The sequence below is a fragment of the Tetrao urogallus genome (assembly GCF_951394365.1).
Source record: "Tetrao urogallus genome assembly, chromosome: 6".
In the NCBI taxonomy this organism is placed as follows: Eukaryota; Metazoa; Chordata; class Aves; order Galliformes; family Phasianidae; genus Tetrao; species Tetrao urogallus.
Genome location: NC_136819.1, coordinates 18,865,464 through 18,885,491, shown reverse-complemented (window position 1 = coordinate 18,885,491; position 20,028 = coordinate 18,865,464). Strand labels below are relative to the sequence as shown.

Sequence of the window (20,028 nt, the reverse complement as noted above, 5' to 3'; positions counted from 1 at the left end):
GGATCAATATCCGAGCAATGCTGTTCATCCTTGTGGGTTAATGTGGCAACCCCTACTTTGGATTGCCGTGCTTGGAGGTAACAGCAGCAGGTTAGAGTCTGACCCACAAGAGCTGTCTTAGAGGCTGTATTCCTTGGTTGGCTTCATTGAGGAGTAGTGTGTGAAAGCACAGGGATGAATAGACTCAACTTTGCTGCTGCTACTTTAATAGGATATTACCTTCAAGATGCATCTGAGAAACGAGAATGACAAACAGTGACCCCTAAAAAGCATTGTCTACAGCAGGACTTTCGGTGAAATTTGTTTTGCAGGAGGTTGTCACAAGGCTAAAGGGGCAGCTGGGTTTCAGCCGCTGCAGCAGCATAATGAGCCACTGCAATTATGCAAAGAAAGACAGCAGTAAGTGTTTTTTAACCTTATGGCTCATATGATCAACTGATTGCCTGTGGAAAAAAATCCCCTCACAACACTCAATTGTGTGGGTGCTTTCTGCAGGGTTTCCCCTTCACAACATATATTTACTGCCTTTTTCCCTGCTTTCTTCTGCCATGGTAGATTCAGGGTAAGACATGTGACCTGTACAAAATTCTTATGCCATGTTTTGCTTCCTTGTACTTGCCTGTAAAAATTACCCATAATTTAATCATACAGCACCTTCCATTCAGAAATTTCACAAAGTGACTACCATAAAATCATACATGATGCCCAAAAAGAGGAAAGCTCAGATATCACTAGAAAGATATCCAAAATCCTCATTTCTGATGACTATATCTTCCAGCCAACAAAATGCCAGGCTCCCAGCACAACATTTAGCCTCAGTAGGAATTAAGGAGTCACCCTTCCTCATCCACCATGCTAGAGGCATCCAAATATGCCAGCATCTCTAGAACACAGCCATCCAACAAGACTTCAGCCAAGCCTGCTGCAGGGCAAACAGCCTTTCAGTCCTGTGGTGCTAGTACTATAGCACTCATTCAGGACACAGGTTGCAGAATCTGACATTCTCCCTCTGCCCAAGGACCCCACATCTCTCATTGCTTATAAGTCAGCTATGCTTTATCCCACTGTTCATTTATTCAGTCTAACTGAGGGGATTTCAAACTGCATGCACTAATTCATTAAGCAATAATACCCTGAGTTGAAGAATAAGGATTGCTTTACAGCCTTCCACTTAGGGCAGTGGCCTTCAATAAAAGAGACACCTCAAGCTAACAAAGCCACAGATTCTACAAGGTGTGAAGACAGGTATAACTTTTCATATTTACCTAAACCACAGTTCTCATGAATGAGGGTCTTTTAGGCTCTTGTGAATAAGAAAGGAAAATTGACCCCACCTTAAAAATGATTAAATGTATTTTCTAAAGACACAGAGAGATTTGTTAAGAAAAGGAATCTACTGTGTATGTGCACGTCTTCAAAACAATCTTCCTTTCTTCCTGCAGCTTTCAGTTAGAGGTGAAAAAAATTCAGGGGGGATCAAATGGGGAATATGTATATAACAGCTTCTAAATCAGAATAAGTTTGAGATCCTGAGACATGAGCACCTTCAGTGCAGACCTCTACGTGAACATTGACCACTTAGACTTCTCAGAGAAACCAACATTTTTTTCTCTCCTTGCAGAGGTTTTATGGGCCCTGTTAACAAGTGAAAGGTATTTTAAAAGGGTGATCATTTTTATAGCACTGATTTGATTGCTACTATTGTTTTCCAACCATTTCTGATCTATGCCATTGTTCCCTAACTTCTCTAGGTTAAATCTGTAGAGGGAATTCCCATCATATTTTAAAGGTCAAAGACACACCGTTGATTTTTCTTCCCTTAAAAAGAAAACAACTGAAAGCTGTATGCAAGCGTTGTGATTCTTAACTCTGTGGATATGAGAAAACAGCTCTCATTCTATCTGGCATTGTTTAGGAAGAATACATCCACATGATGTTGTTAAATGGAGCAGCTGCCCATTCATGTTATCTAAAAGCGGGAGGTGGTTAAGCAGTTAGAATAAGAACAAGAGCTGAAAAGTAGAAACATTTCATCATCCTGGTAAGCTGGATTACAACCTAAGAGACCAACACCTGTGGAAAGCCCATGTTGCTGCTTTCTTTCTGTCAAGCAACAGAGGCCAACAGGCAGAAGAGAAAGCAATAAGTTCTCCATAGCATGGTAAATCCCAGCACTTGTACTACAACATATACAAACCCTCTTCTTCACCAAAATGAATCCAGCAAAGAAGACTTTGCTGTGGAGAAGTAAAAAGCATTCTCCCGGACTGGATAAAGAACCAGGGCCTCCTCCCACATACAGCTATGAACATAAACACCTATTTCTGGATCCAAGCTCAAAAAGCTAGATGCTGCCCAGTCTCTTCCACCAAAGCTTGGTTTTTCCTCAATGCTTCTTTTGCCACCAGTTTTGATTCTAACGCTGAAAACATTCAATTATGACTTCACAAAAAGAAATCTCACAAAAATACAGTATAGAAATATTTAACATACAGTGATCATCCCAACTAATGCCAAGGAGGCTGTCAGTACTACCATCATCCTGCAACACTACCATATTTGGCAGAGAAAATCTCTAGAACACGAGGGAATTTCCAGATACACATCCCAGAAGTTTCTACATATTCCAGGGAAAGTCTGAGAAGCCTTATTCAAGTATGTCATTAATTGTATCACCGCTAATGGACTCCTCCATCTCTTGTCAGTAATACTGGCTCTAGGATTAAACAAGAGCATAGACAAGCTGTATCTCTTTAGGAGACTGCAAAAACTGCTGCAGCTCAGTGTATGCTATTGTAATGCTGGAACACAACCAAAAACACAGCAGTAAAAGCATAGAGGCAAAGTCCTAGGCTGCAGCAGCTGCAAAAGAGAAACAAAGTAAAAAACATCCACTCACCCTCAAAAAGCCTCAGGAAGGCAAAGATCTCCAGCAAAACACCCTCACCTCCACTGCCAACCCTTAAATGAGGTCTGGTGGATCCTGCTTCCACCCCTTCCAGTCACTCAGGTACATTGCATACACCTGAGCTCCCCTGGGTTGGCCCTGCCTTCCCACCAGGTGCTCAATCACTGCTTCAAGCCTTGACTGAGCATTTCTGCTACAGCTTTAAAGCCCAAAAAAATCTGGCTCCTGCTTCTGGTTGGCGCTGAGAATTGTGGTGCTATTAGCAATGAGATGGTCTGTGCACAGTTGGATCATAGCTTGGTTGCAGTGCTGCAAAGGGTAGGCCCACTGAATCACTGTCAGAATCACTGCAGGAAGATGTTGAGGTTTGAAGTATGTTCAGAAATGCAGAAATTCCTCTTGCTGGAAGAAGTCTGGGAGAGTCCCCTGTTCTTGCTGTGAACTGCTCTCTCCCATGATGGCCATGGAACAAATTCACTGTCATTTTAAGGGTCTGAATAGTACTGTGCTAGCCCAGGTGCCTAAGAAATTCTGTATGCAATCACATCACAGCAGTATCTCAGGCTAGTTAAATGCCTAGACTTCCTGAGCAATGTTGCTTACCCTCACTGCAGGTGTCAGCGTGGGATCTCTGATGACAGCACACAGTGGTGTCACACACTTGAAGAAGCAGTGATGCAGTATTTGCTGAATGTATTTGCTGAATGTCACTAAACCTCCAGATGTTTCTTCCTTTTATAGTCCTTCAGAAGTATATAAGGATTTGTGGAGTGATCTCTGTGAAAAAAAAAATAATGGTTAAATTCACATAGTCCATCATTTTGTTAACTAGAGTGTAGTTTTCCAATAAATATGTTTCCAGATAGACGTCCCAGAAATTTCTGCATATTCCAGGGAAAGTGGAGTGATTCTTGTCTGGAGGATCTACACATCCAGTCATAAAGATGTGATGCATTTGTTGTGTGGTGCCAGTTGGTTCTGAATAGAGAAAACAGAGTTAATAATCAGTTTTTTTCTGCTGCTGTAGCTGGAAGAAGAAAGAGATTTGCATGTACTTTAAGTATTATTCCTTGAAAAGAGCCCTCCACGCTGTTCCAAGAAATCTCATCCATTGTGTACATTACCTATAAATGTATACTTAATACTTATCTTTAATTTTAGAGACTGCTTGTGTGGTTTTTTTTGCTAATGTATTCTCTGTTATGCTGTCATATAACCTTAATGCTGCCTCTTTTCTTAAAAGGCTGCTAGAGGCCCTTCCTCTTACCTTGCCCATTAAGTTAGTGTTCTGTAGGAAAAGACACTCAGATTAGTTTTGTATCAGGATGGAAGAGAACATGAAGACATTATGGTCTCAGACATCCTGAGATCTCGCTTTCCCCTGATACCTGGTGCTTCACTGCTCCTTGATGCTTCCGTTGACATTTTGACTGGTGCTCCAAAGGGAAAATCAGCAAAGGGAAATCTCCCTTCTCTACAGGCAGTGCGGAGCTCACTGGGATGGGCTACGCCTGGGAGATGTGTCGCCCAAGATGCACACCATTAGGCCATGTAACACAGGAATGTATTCATGGCAACCTCTGTTACGGCAGGGCATCTAGCTGGCATTGTTTGGTGTTCGTTAATTCAGAGTGGAGGAAATGGAGTTATTTGAGTTTCTACTGCTGTAGCTGAAAGAAAAAAAGCCTAGATTAGTATTTATGGTAAGTGTTATTAACCTGGCTTCACCAGCACACTCTCCAAGCCATATAATACAAGTCAAAGTCTCTTTGCAGTCACTCAGATGATTACAAGAGATAAAAAGTAATAATGGGTCATAAACTGAGGGAATATGAGACAAACACCACTTAATAGACTGTGAACGAAGTTCATTGTAGCCAGTGGAAATCTGAGCTGCATTTGAATCAGAACCGCCTCGCTGTGGAAATCCCTAGTGTCCATTTGCACTTGTCAGCAACGTTTCTCTGATCAGCCTGCAAAGCTGAGTGAGTGGCACTTTTATTAAAAATTGTGAAAGATGATGTCACGGGCTAATCCAGTAATAACTTCTTCCTGCTACTCTCAGGAGCCCAGTCAATCTTTAAATCTGCAAAGTCTTTGTTCATGTTCTGAGCACCGAGGCTCAGGCAGTTCAGTGCACATGGCACAGGCTGGTGCTGTCCTGGGAATTCAGAGGTGCAGAACAATGTTCCTGTGTAGCAGAAGGTGATGAGCCTCAGGTGCATCATGCCCCTGGGCAGTCCCATTACAGCACGAGCCATGAGACCGTGCATGGCCCTGCTGCACTGGGGAGATGGAGATGCTCCTACAATCTGCACCACACTGCAGTGCCTGGTTTCAGTCTCTGCTCTACAGGGTCACACTATGCAGCAATGTGAGATGCACACAGGAGTGGAAGCTCTCTGACACCGCAGTAATCAGGCAAGCAAACGTGTCAGCTTGGAGCAAGAGCTTAAAAGAAAAGCAGAAAACTAAGTCAAAGGGATCCTACAAGCAGATGGCTCTGCGTTTGCCTCATTTAGTATCTCCAACTCCTCCCTGAATGACAATTGCAGCTGTGGAATTTCTGAAGATAGGAAAACCTTAGTCCAAAGCCTGCCTTAGGCATATAAAGGACAAGGTATCCTCAGCGTTAGAAGCAGCACCTCTCTGGAGAACTGAGGTGTCATACATGTGTAAGTCTTTAACTTGTGCTATTTACTCAGGCATCCTCCAGAGACTACTAATTAATGTGGAGCTCTGGGGCACAAAAATATTTTGATCTAGGCTGACCAAAGCTCCTCCTCGTTTATATTAAGAACTGTTATTTTAATATTAGATGTGCTCATTTCATTTTCCAATTCATTCTCTCTACTGCCAGTGTCTCTGATCTGTTGCTTCTAATGATGCCAAGCATCATCCTCATGAAAATTCACGTAATTTGGTAGTCAGTAACAACATAAAGGCAGCTGCATCTAGGCTACAACCCTGCAGGTCTGGGGGATCTCAGGCCCTGTGAGATATAAAACAGTTTTGAAAAATTTCTTCTCAGAAGGAATGGTCATGCAGTGCTATAGGCAGCCCAGGAAGGCAGTAGAATCACCATCCCTGGAGGTGTTCATGGGCCATGGAGTTGTGGCACAGAGGGACATGGTCAGCAGGCATGGTGAAGATGGGGTTGTGGTTGGAGTAGATGATCTTAGTGCTCTTTTCCAACCTTAATGATTCTACGTGCAGAGTAGAGATGTCACTTGAAATCAGGTGAGCACTGTACTTTCTCCCACGCTGTCAGTGTTTTGCTCCATGATTTTCACCAGTCATTTTCCTGGTCTTTGTCAGAAGTGGTGAGAATGCCACTTTCCTGGGATTTGAGGTCTCTGAATATAATTCAGTAACCATTTGTACGTTCTAAGGCTTTGAAGGAAAGAGTGAAAATGCCACCTCAGTTCAAGTGCTTAAACACACTGGGTTTGCCTAAGGTGGTCCGAGAGTCAGGCTTACGTAAATCAACACTTTTCAGAGGAGGAGAAGAAAACAATGCAGGATAAAGGTAAACTTTCTGCACTTGAGAATGTTTCTCCCCCGTTCCCTCAGTTGTGTTATACTATATATTATCACTGTCATCAAAAGGGGTGTGTGTAAGAACTTGAAAAACCAAACGAACCTGTCTGCAAGGTGTTCCGTATATCACAGTCCCACAGGTGGCTTTATTTCCAAGCACCGGGCTGTGCTGCTGCTGCCTCCTGCTCCCCCTGGCTCCCAAGACTGCTTCTGGATTTAGCTGCTGCACTGGGAGTAAGCACCCGCCTGCAAGTAAGCTCCATTTCTTTCTTGAAGTCGCTGTTTTCAAAAGAGCTGTCAGCTGCCAAGGTGCTTTAGTTGTGATGATTTATCAGGCACTCAGCTGATGTACTGCCTGCCACTTTTGTTGTGCATCACCTCCTTTCTTAATGATAAACAATTGATTGGTTTAATGAATTAATAGAGGAGACATGTGTGAACCTCAACAAATGCTTTTTAATAAATTAACTATCTAGGCCTGTCTCATTAAATCAGAAGAGAACGTTTGCAGTGTGACAGCTAATTAATTGCTTCTTCCAATCAGTCACCAGCTGGGATAAAGCCAACATTGTAAAGTTCCCCTTTTGTTTAAACAAGTGAATGCCTCTTCCCCTTTCTGTTTCCCAAAAGTGGATTTAAGTGGATACCCATGTGTGTATCTAAGCAGCACCAGCTAACAGTGAAATGTCATTCGACGTGACCCAAACCAACATCCTGTTTGCATAACGTATTTGAAAAGAGATTACCTTTGTTAGTGATGTTAAGAATTAACATTATTTTCTGGAGCATACATAGATCTGTATAGGAGCAACTGCATATAAGCTACATATGGGTAAAACAGGATTTTTCCTTCCTAAACGGCTTATGCTACCTGTCACAGCACACAGCCAAGCTGTTGGATGTCAGGCTGGCAGCTCTGCCCCACACCCAGGAGCCCAGGCCCAGTGCTCAGTGGGAGCTCAAGCTGCCCTTCCTCTCACGGAACTGATTTCCCAGCTTGGATAAATAATTTTTCTCGCGGGGAACTACAAAATCAAGCATGTGACTCATTCAGATCTTTTCTAAAACCAATGGCTTTGGATCTGTTTCAGACCGTACTTTGCTCTCTCTAGTTCATCCATCATCCTGGGTATCATTCTACCTTGTGCAAATCTACTTTCCATCTTGGAAAAATCATCATGAAAATTCACAAGCCAGGCACTGAATCTACTAATCTGTCATTAATGTTTGCATAGCGATGATGAAAACAATAGCAACTTCATCTTCTCTCTGGGTTAAGTCTTACCCAGATGGAGAAATGATTATAGTCTTCAAAGGTAATCTATTCTTTTCTGTAAGCCATTACTATTTTCAACTATTTTTTTTTCTACTAAAAGCAATAGCCTAAAAAAAATTCGACCAATAAATGGTTTTTACTGGTAAAGAGGATGTGTCAATCTTATTGTCCTCTCATATCTTTTTCATTTGTGTTTCTAGCAAGCTTGTGAAACTGTCAGATAGAAATTATTTTCTGCTGATAAGCAAAAGAAATATACAGTAAAATTCTATCTTTGATGAATTTTAGGGGAAAATTGTTTTGAGAAGGACGGGGGTTTCATTCCAGATATTCTTGTCCCTATGTGAAATCTTATTTATGGGCAGACCGGTGTCGAGAGTGGGGAAGATGCTTTTTCAGGTTAGCTTAGCAATCATTCTTAAGGCACATTTCTCCAATTACCTGCAGAGATATTTTATTCACTTTTCCAAAATTGAGTTGGCTCTGGGGGTTTTCTTTCTGCTTGTTGGGTTGGTACCAGGGTGTGTGTATTCACAGCCAGGTGATCACTGTGCCATTTGGGGATGACTGTCACAGGAAAATAGAGTGTGCTGGCTGCCAAGGGAATGGTTGGGAACATTATTGTCACTGCACGTGTCCTGGATACCTCTTTCTTTCCTGTATTTCCAATTTAGCACAGCTAAACTGGAATCACCTACTGCACAGATGGAGGTACTTTTCTAGCACTGTCCTGTCATTACTGAAGTGAGTTATCAGTGATTTGTAGTTCTCCCTGCCTTCTTCCCTGTTCTATGAGCTCCTATCCAGCTCTTCTCCGTGTGCCTGTCCTGCCACCCCTTGGTGATAAATGAGTGGTGAAATTCTGCTGAAGTTTACCAAAAAAAAAAAAAAAAAAAAAAAAAAAAAAATTCCCACTGATTTCAAGAGCCTCAGAAGTGTTTTTTTCTGTTGTGGCAAACAGTAATTTCCATTTGCATAGATAGTAACATGAAGTCTCAAATTTCTCAAATTTAAAAGTCTCAAACCATTTTTCAGAGACAGTTGTGCCAACATGCTTGCACCATTGTACAGAGTTGAGAAAGGTTTGGAAGACTTGAAAGAAATAATGAAGTGGATTTTAAAAGCACAGTGCCTTATGTCCTAATTTCCTCTTCGGGAAAGACAGGAATTGTTCCATGGACTAACTGATGTGAAGACAAAAATGGACCTGATTTGAACTCTTACCTTTCAGAGTTCAGAAACAACTGCTCATTCTACCCGACACTGTGAATTTCAGAATTCTATGTATAGTAAGCCATCATCTCATTCCAATAATACAAAAGCAATTGCAGAAAAATCTGAGTAAGCATTTTGTGCTCATTTTTGTTTGGATTATATTGTGCAGCAACTCAGATAGGAAAAAAAGCCACTGTTTTGACATTCTAAATGGTTTGTAAATAGATGTGACATTAGGGACCACTCTGTCAGAGGAATAAAAGAGTCCTACAGGGAGCATCACTAGTTCTGAAAGGCAGAAGCAGCTTAGGTCTGAAGAAAAGGAGTAAATTGTCTTGAGTAGTTGAGCAGTTGTCTTGAGCCTCAGTGCTCAAAACATGAACATTTTAAAATCCACTTCATTATTTCCTTCAAGCCTTCCAAACCATCACCTTTCCTATCGCTTGTAGGAAGCTGTGGGGGTTTGGGCATCGTGAGTCTTGGCCGTGAAGAACAGCAAATTGCATGTGTGTGTACTTATGTGTATGTGACATAGGCAGAAAAGAATGGGATGGACCACAATTCTCTTCTCCGTGCCAACTTTCATTTCTACCATAGATCATGTTTTCACCAACCTCTATTATTTCATTGAAATATCACCAAGATATGCAAGAATCCCCTTCCCTGAAGCACAGAACATCTGTAATAGTTCCCTAATTTTCCACATAAATTCTTAGTTTTCCTCAGGCTTTGTTAATCTCCTCATGCTTTAGCCTGGCTGACATTTATGGCAGTGTGTTATAGACACAGTGAACATCTTTATGGCCAGAATGATATTTTCTCATACATGGGGACTTTTTTACCACAATCTCATATAGTCATAAAGTTAAACTCATCCACATGTTTCTAATTATTTTATGATTTGTTTAATAGTTTATTTGTCACTCTTATTTTTGTAAGTATACATTGCATTTTCAAATCCCTAGGAATGTGTCATTCCAATCTACCTATGGTGTTTTCATCAGCTGCATTCCTCCTAAATGTCTTACTTCATCTTACTAGTTTTCAAAAGATCATTAACTTCAACTGAAGTTTATGTGGTGGCCATTGGTGCATCACAGATCTATGCAATCACACCAAGGAATTAATGCTGCTCTACTTAAAAGTAGCACTCTTAATATTTTCATCAACTAATGTATTGCTGTCTCAAGGTGATGCTGGATTCAGTAACACCCAGCACGTTTCTGTCAAACATGATGGTTTGTGATCCCCTGATGTCTTGGACAGAGATATTTGGGACAACTGAAGATGACTATCCCACCTGTGACCATCAGACAGGTATGTAGATAGAAACTGAAATTGAAAAGAATTTTCAGTAATTCAAGATTAATTTGAATTTAATTTAGTTCAAGATAAACTGAGTGCCAAACAGGCTGAGTCCTCTCTTGTAACCTTTCTCTTAGAATCATAGAATGAACTGGCTTTAAAGGGACCATAATAAACATCTAGTTTCAGCCCCCTTGCTATGTGCAGGGGACCTTTTCTGGTCCAATTAACTTCCTCAAGCATATTGCTAGCTTAGAAAAGATCAAGGTGCACAGAAAGAACAGTGTTTTGTGTTTAAGCAATGTTTTCCCCCCATTTAGCAAGGTTATATAAGTAATGCAGGAAGGAACCCTCAAAGGAAAGTGCAGTCAACAAGGAGAGAAAGGCAGCAATTGAAAGGCAGATTCTTGACTCCTTGTTTATCCCATCTGCCTAGAATGTAGAATTTGTCCCTGAGATCACTTCTACCATACAGAACTTCAGCCATATACTGAGCCAGTTATTTGTGATGACCGTCAATGACCAGATCACACACGTAGCTGCCAATAACTGGGATTTCAAAAGCTATTGGAGAACTGTGTGGGTCTAGAAACACATCAAATTCTCCTCTGCAGAATTTGTCAATGTTAAGTGTGCAATTCTCTAACTGTGAATGTGGAGACCCTGCACTTCACCAGGTTGCACACCTTACACAGTCATCCCAACTCTGCAAAGGAATTCATTCTAAATCTCCCTTCCAAACAGTCAGTCATATAGTTCCCGAACAGTCCTTCTCTCTCTGAATCATTCAATAGTTCTGTAAAGAAAGGTAACACAACCAAGTCACAATACTGAGCCAACCTTGTGGTGAGATCTGGGGAAGATTTATGATTTTACGCAGTATTTTTCTCTTAGGAAGCTATTTTTGTCCTCTTAAGTGAGAACAGTGTTGGCCTTATGGAAAAGTACTTTCCTGCTAAGGCACAGTTTGAGTAATAAGGAACAAAACTTTCCACACAGCTTCTATTGGTGCTAATCCATGGCCATTGAGGACTTAGTGTTTGTTTCCATGTGGCTGAATTTGTCCGTTCTATGTTTGTATGGTATATTAGGTAGAATATAAATCTTGCTTCAACTAGAAGGCTGTTCTTTAAAGCTGTGCAGGAATTAAATTTTTACTTAAATATATATACATCTGTATACTGTTTTAATATTAGTTTTCATTCCAACTTAGAATGAAATTCTAAAGTTCACTAGACATTACAGAAGTCACAGAAAGTATTCTGTTTTAAAATTTAAGAATGCAATTTAAAAAGTCTAATGTTATTCTATTTAAAGTTAATTTGGGGTCAGTCACAGTTTTGCCTTGATTCATATTATAGATTTGCCTACTATCCAACCTTGGTTTTGTTGTTGTTGTTGTTTAAAAAATAAAAATCCATCAAATCACTGAAATTGAAATGATCCCAAGGGCTGCCCAGAGTGGTGATGGAATCACCATCACTGGATGTGTTTAGAAATGTGAAGAAGTGGTACTGAGGGACATGGTTTAGTGGGCAATATAGGTGGTAGATGGATAGTTGGGCTGGATAACCTTAGAGGTCTTTTCCAACCTTTGTGTTTCTATGACTCTATGAAGTAGTTCTGCTATCAGCAGATCAACATTTGCTGAAGGCAGAGCAGCCCTTCTGAGGCATCTTGACAATTCCTAGCATTACAGCCATCTGCTCCTTGTTATCAGTGTGAGCTCTGCAGCTCAACAGTTGGGCAGCTCTGAGCTCACCCAGGTGGACAGCAATGCAGCAGTGAAGTTGAGTCAGACTCTGCTTGTAGCTAAGTGCAAAGCTCTCTCTGCTCTAGAAGCAGAATTTTGTGCAGCAATCAGGTCAGACTCCCTCTTGCCAAGCAAAGTTGAACAGAGGAAATAATTATCATTTTCTGATCATGGTGGAAGCTACATTTCCTCCTTCGCAAGTTTTTATTGCTCAATTTCTGATGCTTTTAAACTTCCCATAAAGCCCTCATGGTTACAATCATTTCTGAATCAAATTTAAACCAAGCTTGTAAAACCTGTGAGTTCCGTTCCTATTTCCTTCCTTTCCTTCACAGTAGCTGAGGAGCACATTTAACATGTCTAGCACCGAAAAAAAAAAAAAAACCACCAAAAAACTACTGCAGTGGTGCAGGAGCAGTGTTAGAGCAGCAATTTGAGGAGAACTTTGCACTGAAGGCAGAGGAGAATGTGGGTCAGCAAAACTCATCCTGCGCTGCCTCCTGGTCACAACAACAGGCTTCAGGCCTCTGATCCCAACGCTTTCTGAAAACTTGTTTTGGATTTGATGAAAAAAAGTGTGAGGTCAAGTTCAAATTTATTCCAGATGGAAATGTATATTAATATACATAAATATATATAAAACATATGTATATATTCAGATGAACAATAGACGACAAGTCTGCCTAGAAAGAGTCAGATGCAGATCACTGATTTAAAGCTATTACTAGACTCAGCTCCTGTGCCAGACAGGGCGTTAGTTTTATGTACAAGCTCAAATTAATATATATGTACCAGTCCAAGTCCGATAGTTTCCCTGAAAATATGAAATTGTTCCTGCAAACCTGATCACAGAAAGGAGCCCAACTTAGTGGGGCTTTCAGTCTGGGGCTCAGCCTATCCTCATGTTCCTATGAGAACTACAAGGTTAATCTGCCTTTACAGTTTCCACATTAGTCATCTTAATGTTCTTACATTTTCACTTTCTGGCAATCAGAACATACCAGGATTTACATTTTAGAGGCATCTTTATTTATATACACAAAGTGGAGGAAGCTAAAATCTGTGACACTGAAATACTGTGTTATTTTCATTTCTTGTCCTCATTTTCCATCACTGGGTGCTGGAAAATTATACAGAAGTGTTAATACTGGGGAACTAATACACGAAAATGTGTGAAAATTCTGCCTCTAAAAATCAAAACATTATGATGAAATGAGATATATTTTTTCCAACTGACAAAAGGTGGGCATGGACTCTCTGCCTTGTATTACAGCTGGGCTATATATAGAGAGAGAGCAGACTCTATTGCATCCACCCAGATTTGTTATGGCTGATAAAAGTATTTTCCCCAACTGTAACCACACATGCAACATTGGTTTGCCGTTGCCATGCAGAAACAAGGGCATCCCAGGAAAACCTGGACAGCTGACTTTTCTTGGCCTGCACTGCTGAACCTACCTGGGACTTCATGTCTTCCTCAGCTTTGCTTGCCACTACAGATAAAGACACATCGCCTGCAAGGCAGGAGACTCATTTTCACAGCGCAGCATTAGCTGGAGGACATGAACCAGGCTTACTGACTGAAACAACAGTTGCAGCCCGGTGGGATTATGCTTACAAATGTCATTTCCCAAGGGCTGGGTACTGGGTGACATTAAAGGGTTTAAAATATTCAGGTTTCAGGAGAGGCCCAGCAAGACAATTAGTGCAATGGAATAGATGGTAGAAATCATCTAAAACCAGTGGAAAGGGCAACATCTGAATTGAGGGTCTCTTCTCCACTCTCAGCTGCCCACCACCGTCCTCCTGGGTGCCCTGTTTGTAGCTTTAGGCACACTGCTGCCCTGCCACAGGGAGCTACCTGCCCCCAGCTCCTGCCAGGTGCCTTTTTGCCTTACACTTTTGGAACAGTGCTATGAAATTCAACCTGACCTTTTCTTTTTCTCTAAAAGAAGACCTGAAATTCTTTCATAGAGCCTTTGTCTTCAGCTGATCTTCCAGCAGGCTGTTTAAAGTGGCACGGTACCTCAGTCACGTCTATCGCCTGGAAGAAGGGGGAAGCTCCCCTGTATGTATAACCTAGATATAAGAACTAAAAGGCAAGAGCACATGCAAATGCTACACCTCGGTGTCAGCACATTTTGAACACTCATCCTGTACATTAACATGGGGCCTTGGAATATTCCAAAAAAAATCTGAGCCTTTCCAAAGCCAAAGCAAACAAGGAAACTAGACCGGATGAGTGCTGGTCCATGAAAAAAACATGCTGTGGCATTTGTACTGCCTGCAAAGCTGATATTTATCACTGTCAAGTCAAATTTTCAAGACCAATGGCCAATTCACTGTGAGATAATTCATTGTACCCATGGAAGGACAGAAAGCTCACAGGGCAGCTCAGGAAACATGAGGCTGGACGTGTGCCCGATCCACAGAAAGGCCTCTCTGCAGTCTGTCTGTCTAGCTGGGTACCTGGGGATGCTCCACCTTTCCTAAGGGGGCTGGAGGCTGTTGGCACAGGATTAAATAAAAATAGTCTGCCTGGTCCAAAAGAGATCGATTCAGCCTTCTGCTTTTCTTGAGCAGCCTCTAAAGTTGAGATTCCTGTAGAGCTCAAACCTAGTATTAAAGCAATTTTTTTTTCCTGGCAGAAGCCCTGTGAGCCCAGTGTTTCCAGCACTCCCATTCCCCCCAAGGAAACCTCCAGACTGTGACATAGCCAGGTGTATGCCATCTGCAGGGCTTAGAGCAGCCAACCCAATGTCAGGCTCACCAGATTTCCCTTTTAAATCAGGTGCTGAATAAAACGTCAGATTCAAATATCCTTAAGCAATGGGCCCCAAAAGGTAAACCCAGATCTTCTGCCCACCTCTTTGCTTTATGGGGATGTCACAGCAGAGGTTCAGTATTACATTAATTCCATATGTGCATAGAGATGAAGATATTTATAGCCTGGGAATGATTCATGAAAGCAACCACAAATTCCCCTGTAAACTTTTAGGACTTCTAATTAGAAGTATTAATTATTTAACAGAAGCCCACGTCGAAAGCAGGATCCACATTTCAGTTATTCTGTCACAATATCAAGCCCTTGGAATTCATTTTACTGTGAAACTCCCCCAGCCTATTTGCATCATTTTGCACTCTGAACTAGCTGGTTGTCTAGACAAATGACAGCTACAATTCACTTTGCTCGCAGTGCTATCATAGCCTAATTTGAATTGCCATTTCATATGAGCAGTACCTAAAATCAGATGTTCAGGATTCATTTGAAAATAAAATGGTAAAAAATGGATGACCAAACTAAGACAGTGGGAAATGTAAGTCAAGAATACAATGCTGTTAGATGTGAAAATGAACTAAATAATCTCTGCTTACATTATACTACTCTCATTCACATGCTATTTTGTTGCCCTCCTGTTGTTATTTACTTTTAAGCCACTCTAGGAATACAATAAATGATTCAGATAGATAATTAAAGCCAATTAAAGAGACGTATTAAAAGTAATGCATTTTTCAGTTTCTAACATAACAAAAAGTATTTCTATCTATAGCTCTAATATCATTTTAGATGAAAATTAATGGCATTTACCCAACTGCCACAAATATCACTGAAAGAGAGTATGTCAGGTTATTTCAGCCCAGGAATGCATCACTCATTGTTACCACACAGTGCCAAGTTCATACAAATTCTTTACTTTAATTTTCTTGTACCTTTTTGAAATTTATTTACGTATTTTTGAGAGGTACATTGTCCTTTGTACATGTAAGCAGTTTCTCTCAGTCTAAGGTCTAAGACAATTAGCATGCATATTTGCATGGCAACAGCAGTAAGTGAAATGCACAATGTAGGGCCTGGTGTTCTTTTACGGAATAAGGAAGGAAGTCTGCAACCATAACAGAAGAAAGAAGAGGGATGAGTTTTGCTTGGAACGTGGTTATTAAAATGAAGAGCTTTGCATCACAACGTTCCTCTTTCTGGTGAAATATTTTACAGATTCTGATTCTTTCTGGACATCCATCCACCCAGAGCACTGGAGTAAGCACAACGTCTGCGAATGGCTGCAGTTTTGCTGTGACCAGTACAAGCTAGATGCCAACTGCATTTCCTTTTCCCATTTTAATATCAGTGGCTTACAGCTCTGCAACATGACCCAGGAAGAATTCCTGGATGCTGCAGGCATTTGTGGTGAATACTTGTATTTCATCTTACAGAACATCAGGATGCACGGTGAGTGTTCCAGAAAACAAATGCAAAACAGAAAGCAGTGCTTTTTTGAGTGAAGTTTTTGCTAGCAGAAAGTGTGGGATTCATGCTGTAGAACAGCAAAACAGGAGGGCACTTAGGTATTATCCTACATAAGGACACAGCCACAGCTGTGTCCTCCACTCTTGATGTAGCTACGGGGTCAGCCACATGTCACCAGGTTCCTCCCTGGGCCATGGAAACCTTCATGCAGGCTCCAGTGCTGTTCCATCCTTGACCTTTCTGCTGAAACTACTTGACCTGCAGCAGTCCCAGGGTTACATCCAAACTAGATACAGAGAGACATAATACACAGTTATTCCTGTAACCCAACAGAGCGAAGACTGCTCTGCTTCCCAGAAAGTAGTCCGGTTTTGTCTGATGAGATTATGAGAGCTGACACTGAACAGCTGAGTGTAAGTTAAATACAACAGACCATGCCCATCCACCCCCTGCATTGCCCAAGGCCTGTGAGGAAAGGCAATATACACAGTCCTGTAACGAGACTGTCACAACATAGCAGGCAATGCACCCAACTGCATCTTTACAAGCAGGCCTAAGTTTATCATTTACTTACTTTGTGTGTTGGACTGCTCAGCATGGATTAAGTTCTCTGAATGCAGCTTGGTATGGGCAAAGAATTCATTTATGTGCTGGGAATGTAATGGGTCCTTTACTAAGGTGACACAAACCTGCTAACACAGAGTTTCAGGCCTGTGCACATCTGGTTTCCAGCAGAAAAGGTGATTGTTAGGTAGGGGAAGGATGCAGGAGTAGTTTTCAGGAGACTGAATGAGGATGGAGTGAAAAGAAGCTGCGAGTGATCTTTGGAGAGAGAAACAGAGACACGTGAGTAGATGTGATACAAAGGCTAAGGAAAGTGGAGGATCAAGACAGATCAAGAAGTGGAAACAATATATCAATTTAGCAGTGGAGAAGTTGAAAAATTATTTCACTGGTTTCAGCAGTTAGTCTTCTGAAGAAAAGCATTGAACACTGGGTTGTGTTTTACCTTCACAGGCACATCCTTTTTTACTGACTCAGAAGAAACAAAGTTATCCAGCAAGGACTGTAAGTAAACATGATCACACACACTAAGTTGCACCCAATGGAAAACACATTTCAGAGAAGTTCCCCTATTTTGTTACTTTTATCCCACTACTGTTTACCCCATGAAATGAATCTGTAGGCTTAACTGTTAATTGCTTTCACGAGGTTTCACCAATCACCCTTCTGCAAACCCCACAGTTGTGTTAATTATTAACTTGCACTTAGTTTTGTGCTGGGGATTTATTAAAGAGATAAAGTTGCAGCTCACATACCCTCTTTGACTTAATGTTGCATGGTGTTTGCATAGGTGACCTTTTGACCAAGTTGCCGCCAGACTCAGGAGTTCCTTCTTCACTTCTCACGTTATTCTGCAGTTCAGTCCCAGTGCATGATAAAGCATGCATAAAGACAGGTGGCATCAGCAGCCAAGAATGTCACAGTCATAGTAGAACAAGTAAGTACATATCTGAAACTCAAAATTCAAGATTACACAACCTACATTGTTCTAACTCTTCAGCTCCATGCAGTTATCAAAAGAAACCTTAACGATACCACAAATAAGTAAAATTACAAATAAGTAAAATTGGATATTAGGAAAAATTTCTTCTCTGAAAGAGTGGTCAGACAGCGGCACAGGATGCCCAGGGAGGTGGTTCAGTCATTGTCCCAGAAGGTGTTCAAGAAAAGCCTAGATGTTGTGGAAAGGGACATGATTTAGTGGGAAATATTGGTGGATGGTTGGGCTGGATGATCTTGGAGGTCTTTTCCAGCTTTGGTGATCCTACGATTCTAATCTTACCTTAAGGCAATAGCTACACCTGCATTTTCTTTTTTCTTTTCTGTTTTGTTTTTTAGCTAGAGTCCCATTATTTGTGGGACATCTGGTGTGCAAACACATCTCTGAGCTAGGTGAAACAACAGGAAAAGAAACAGTCTACCAGTGCTGGGAAACCGGCACTCGTTATCTCAGTTTTAGCCAGCCCAGTCTTTGTTACAATTTTTCCCTTGAAACACTTGAGATGAACATTAAAATTTTTTTAAAAGCACCAATTTAAACCATATGTTAAAGTTGTCAGTGATAAGTGAATGAAATAAATAAAGCTGTTCTACAGTAAAATTCCTGGAGTAGAAACCAGATTCTAGCACCATAAATATTTGTAAAAGCCCTTAACTGATATTTTCTGGAGCACTTCTTATTTGCCCCTTAATTCCATTTGTAGAGAGGTAAGGTACTAACATTTAGAGAGTCTAATTGAAATAAGTGCAAACAGACAACAAGAATAACTAGCTGGTGACAAACGTAAATATAATTCTGCCTAAGTAAGAAAACATCTACTGAAGAGCTGTCTTCTTCCTGTTCAAGACCTTCAGAGTTCACATTTGTGGGAATTTGTAAGAGACCTCCTCCTTTCTCCTGAAGAAAACAGTGGCATTCTGGAATGGGAGGACAGGGGAAAAGGCATTTTTCGAGTTGTCAAATCAGAAGCTCTGGCAAAGATGTGGGGACAAAGGAAGAAAAATGACAGAATGACATATGAAAAACTGAGCAGAGCACTTCGGTGAGTTAATTGGTGGAAGGGCCCCTCACCTCACTTGACTTCTGTCTCAACATCCATATCTCATTACTATCCTGAAAGCTTACAATGGGCAGACAGGAACTGGTACTTCCTGTTTATTCTATAGGCCACGAGAGAGCACTCAGTCTCCTTTGTGTCACATAGGATCATACGGCTAGATGTAGAGCGGTAGAGTGGTGTAATCGACTCTACTGATTGCAACAAAGCTATCACATTAACTCAGCTGAGAACTTGGACTATATCTGCTAAATGACGCTTTTTATTCCAGCAGAAACATAGGCAGTTTCTGCTGAATTGTGGTAATCTTAGTTAAAAATACAGCTAACAAAAAAGCTTTGTATTCCTTGTAATTTTCAAACAGTGGAAGGTATAATCCAAGGCACCTGGGAAAGCTGAAAGCTCTTTTAAGTCACAACAAAGCAATTTAATGGAAAGGAAGATTGGAAAGAGTACACTGACTCCCATTCTATTCTCTGGCTGTGATGTCTATGTAAAGAACTCCAGTAATCTGAATTCTACTACTTTTTTTGTTTAATTTTCCCTGCAGATACTATTATAAAACAGGCATTTTGGAACGAGTAGACAGAAGGCTGGTGTACAAGTTTGGGAAGAATGCCCACGGATGGCAGGAGAACAAGATATGAACTGCTCAGTGCTCCCACACATGCCTGGCACAAAACATGCCACAATCTGGATGGTCCAGCTGCAGTGGACACTTGAGAGAGAGGCTTTCCCCTCCCTTTCTCCCCTCAGCCCATCTGGACGAATTCATTGGAGTCTGCTACAGGAAACAGGCTACAGCATCAAAAAAAGCACTTGAATTTTGGAGTCGTTTCTGCCAAGCACTGTCTGCTAGGAAGTCTTTAGGAATATCTTTATCTGCTGCTCAAGTGACAATTAAATCCTGCCTGTCTCCCTGCCTCAGCCAGTAATGTCACTGACCAGTACAAAATTCCTCTCTGTTCTGCTGCCATTTAAAGGGGAATATTTAGAGACATTTCCCAGTTATGTTACAGTATTTCTAAAGAAAGTAGAAAAGCTTCTTTTCCATTTGATGAGAAAAGCCACACTTCTGATCCATTCCACTCTAAATCACTGCATTTCTCAGATACGCCAGAAATCCATGTGTTGTCTAAAACGTGCAGTCCAGTCTCCTCTATG

At 41.2% G+C, this 20,028-nt stretch overlaps 1 protein-coding gene across 1 annotated transcript; it reads left to right on the top strand.

The window, feature by feature from the left end:
* Positions 1 to 10,132: 10,132 nt before the first annotated feature.
* Positions 10,133 to 19,511, top strand: ELF5 (E74 like ETS transcription factor 5; the record flags this gene model as incomplete). The annotated part of the gene is made up of 6 exons (XM_079536701.1): positions 10,133 to 10,256; positions 15,992 to 16,225; positions 17,261 to 17,311; positions 17,598 to 17,744; positions 18,654 to 18,849; positions 19,415 to 19,511. The coding sequence occupies 6 exons, from the start codon at positions 10,133 to 10,135 to the stop codon at positions 19,509 to 19,511; spliced, it is 849 nt and encodes a 282-aa protein (XP_079392827.1).
* Positions 19,512 to 20,028: the final 517 nt, after the last annotated feature.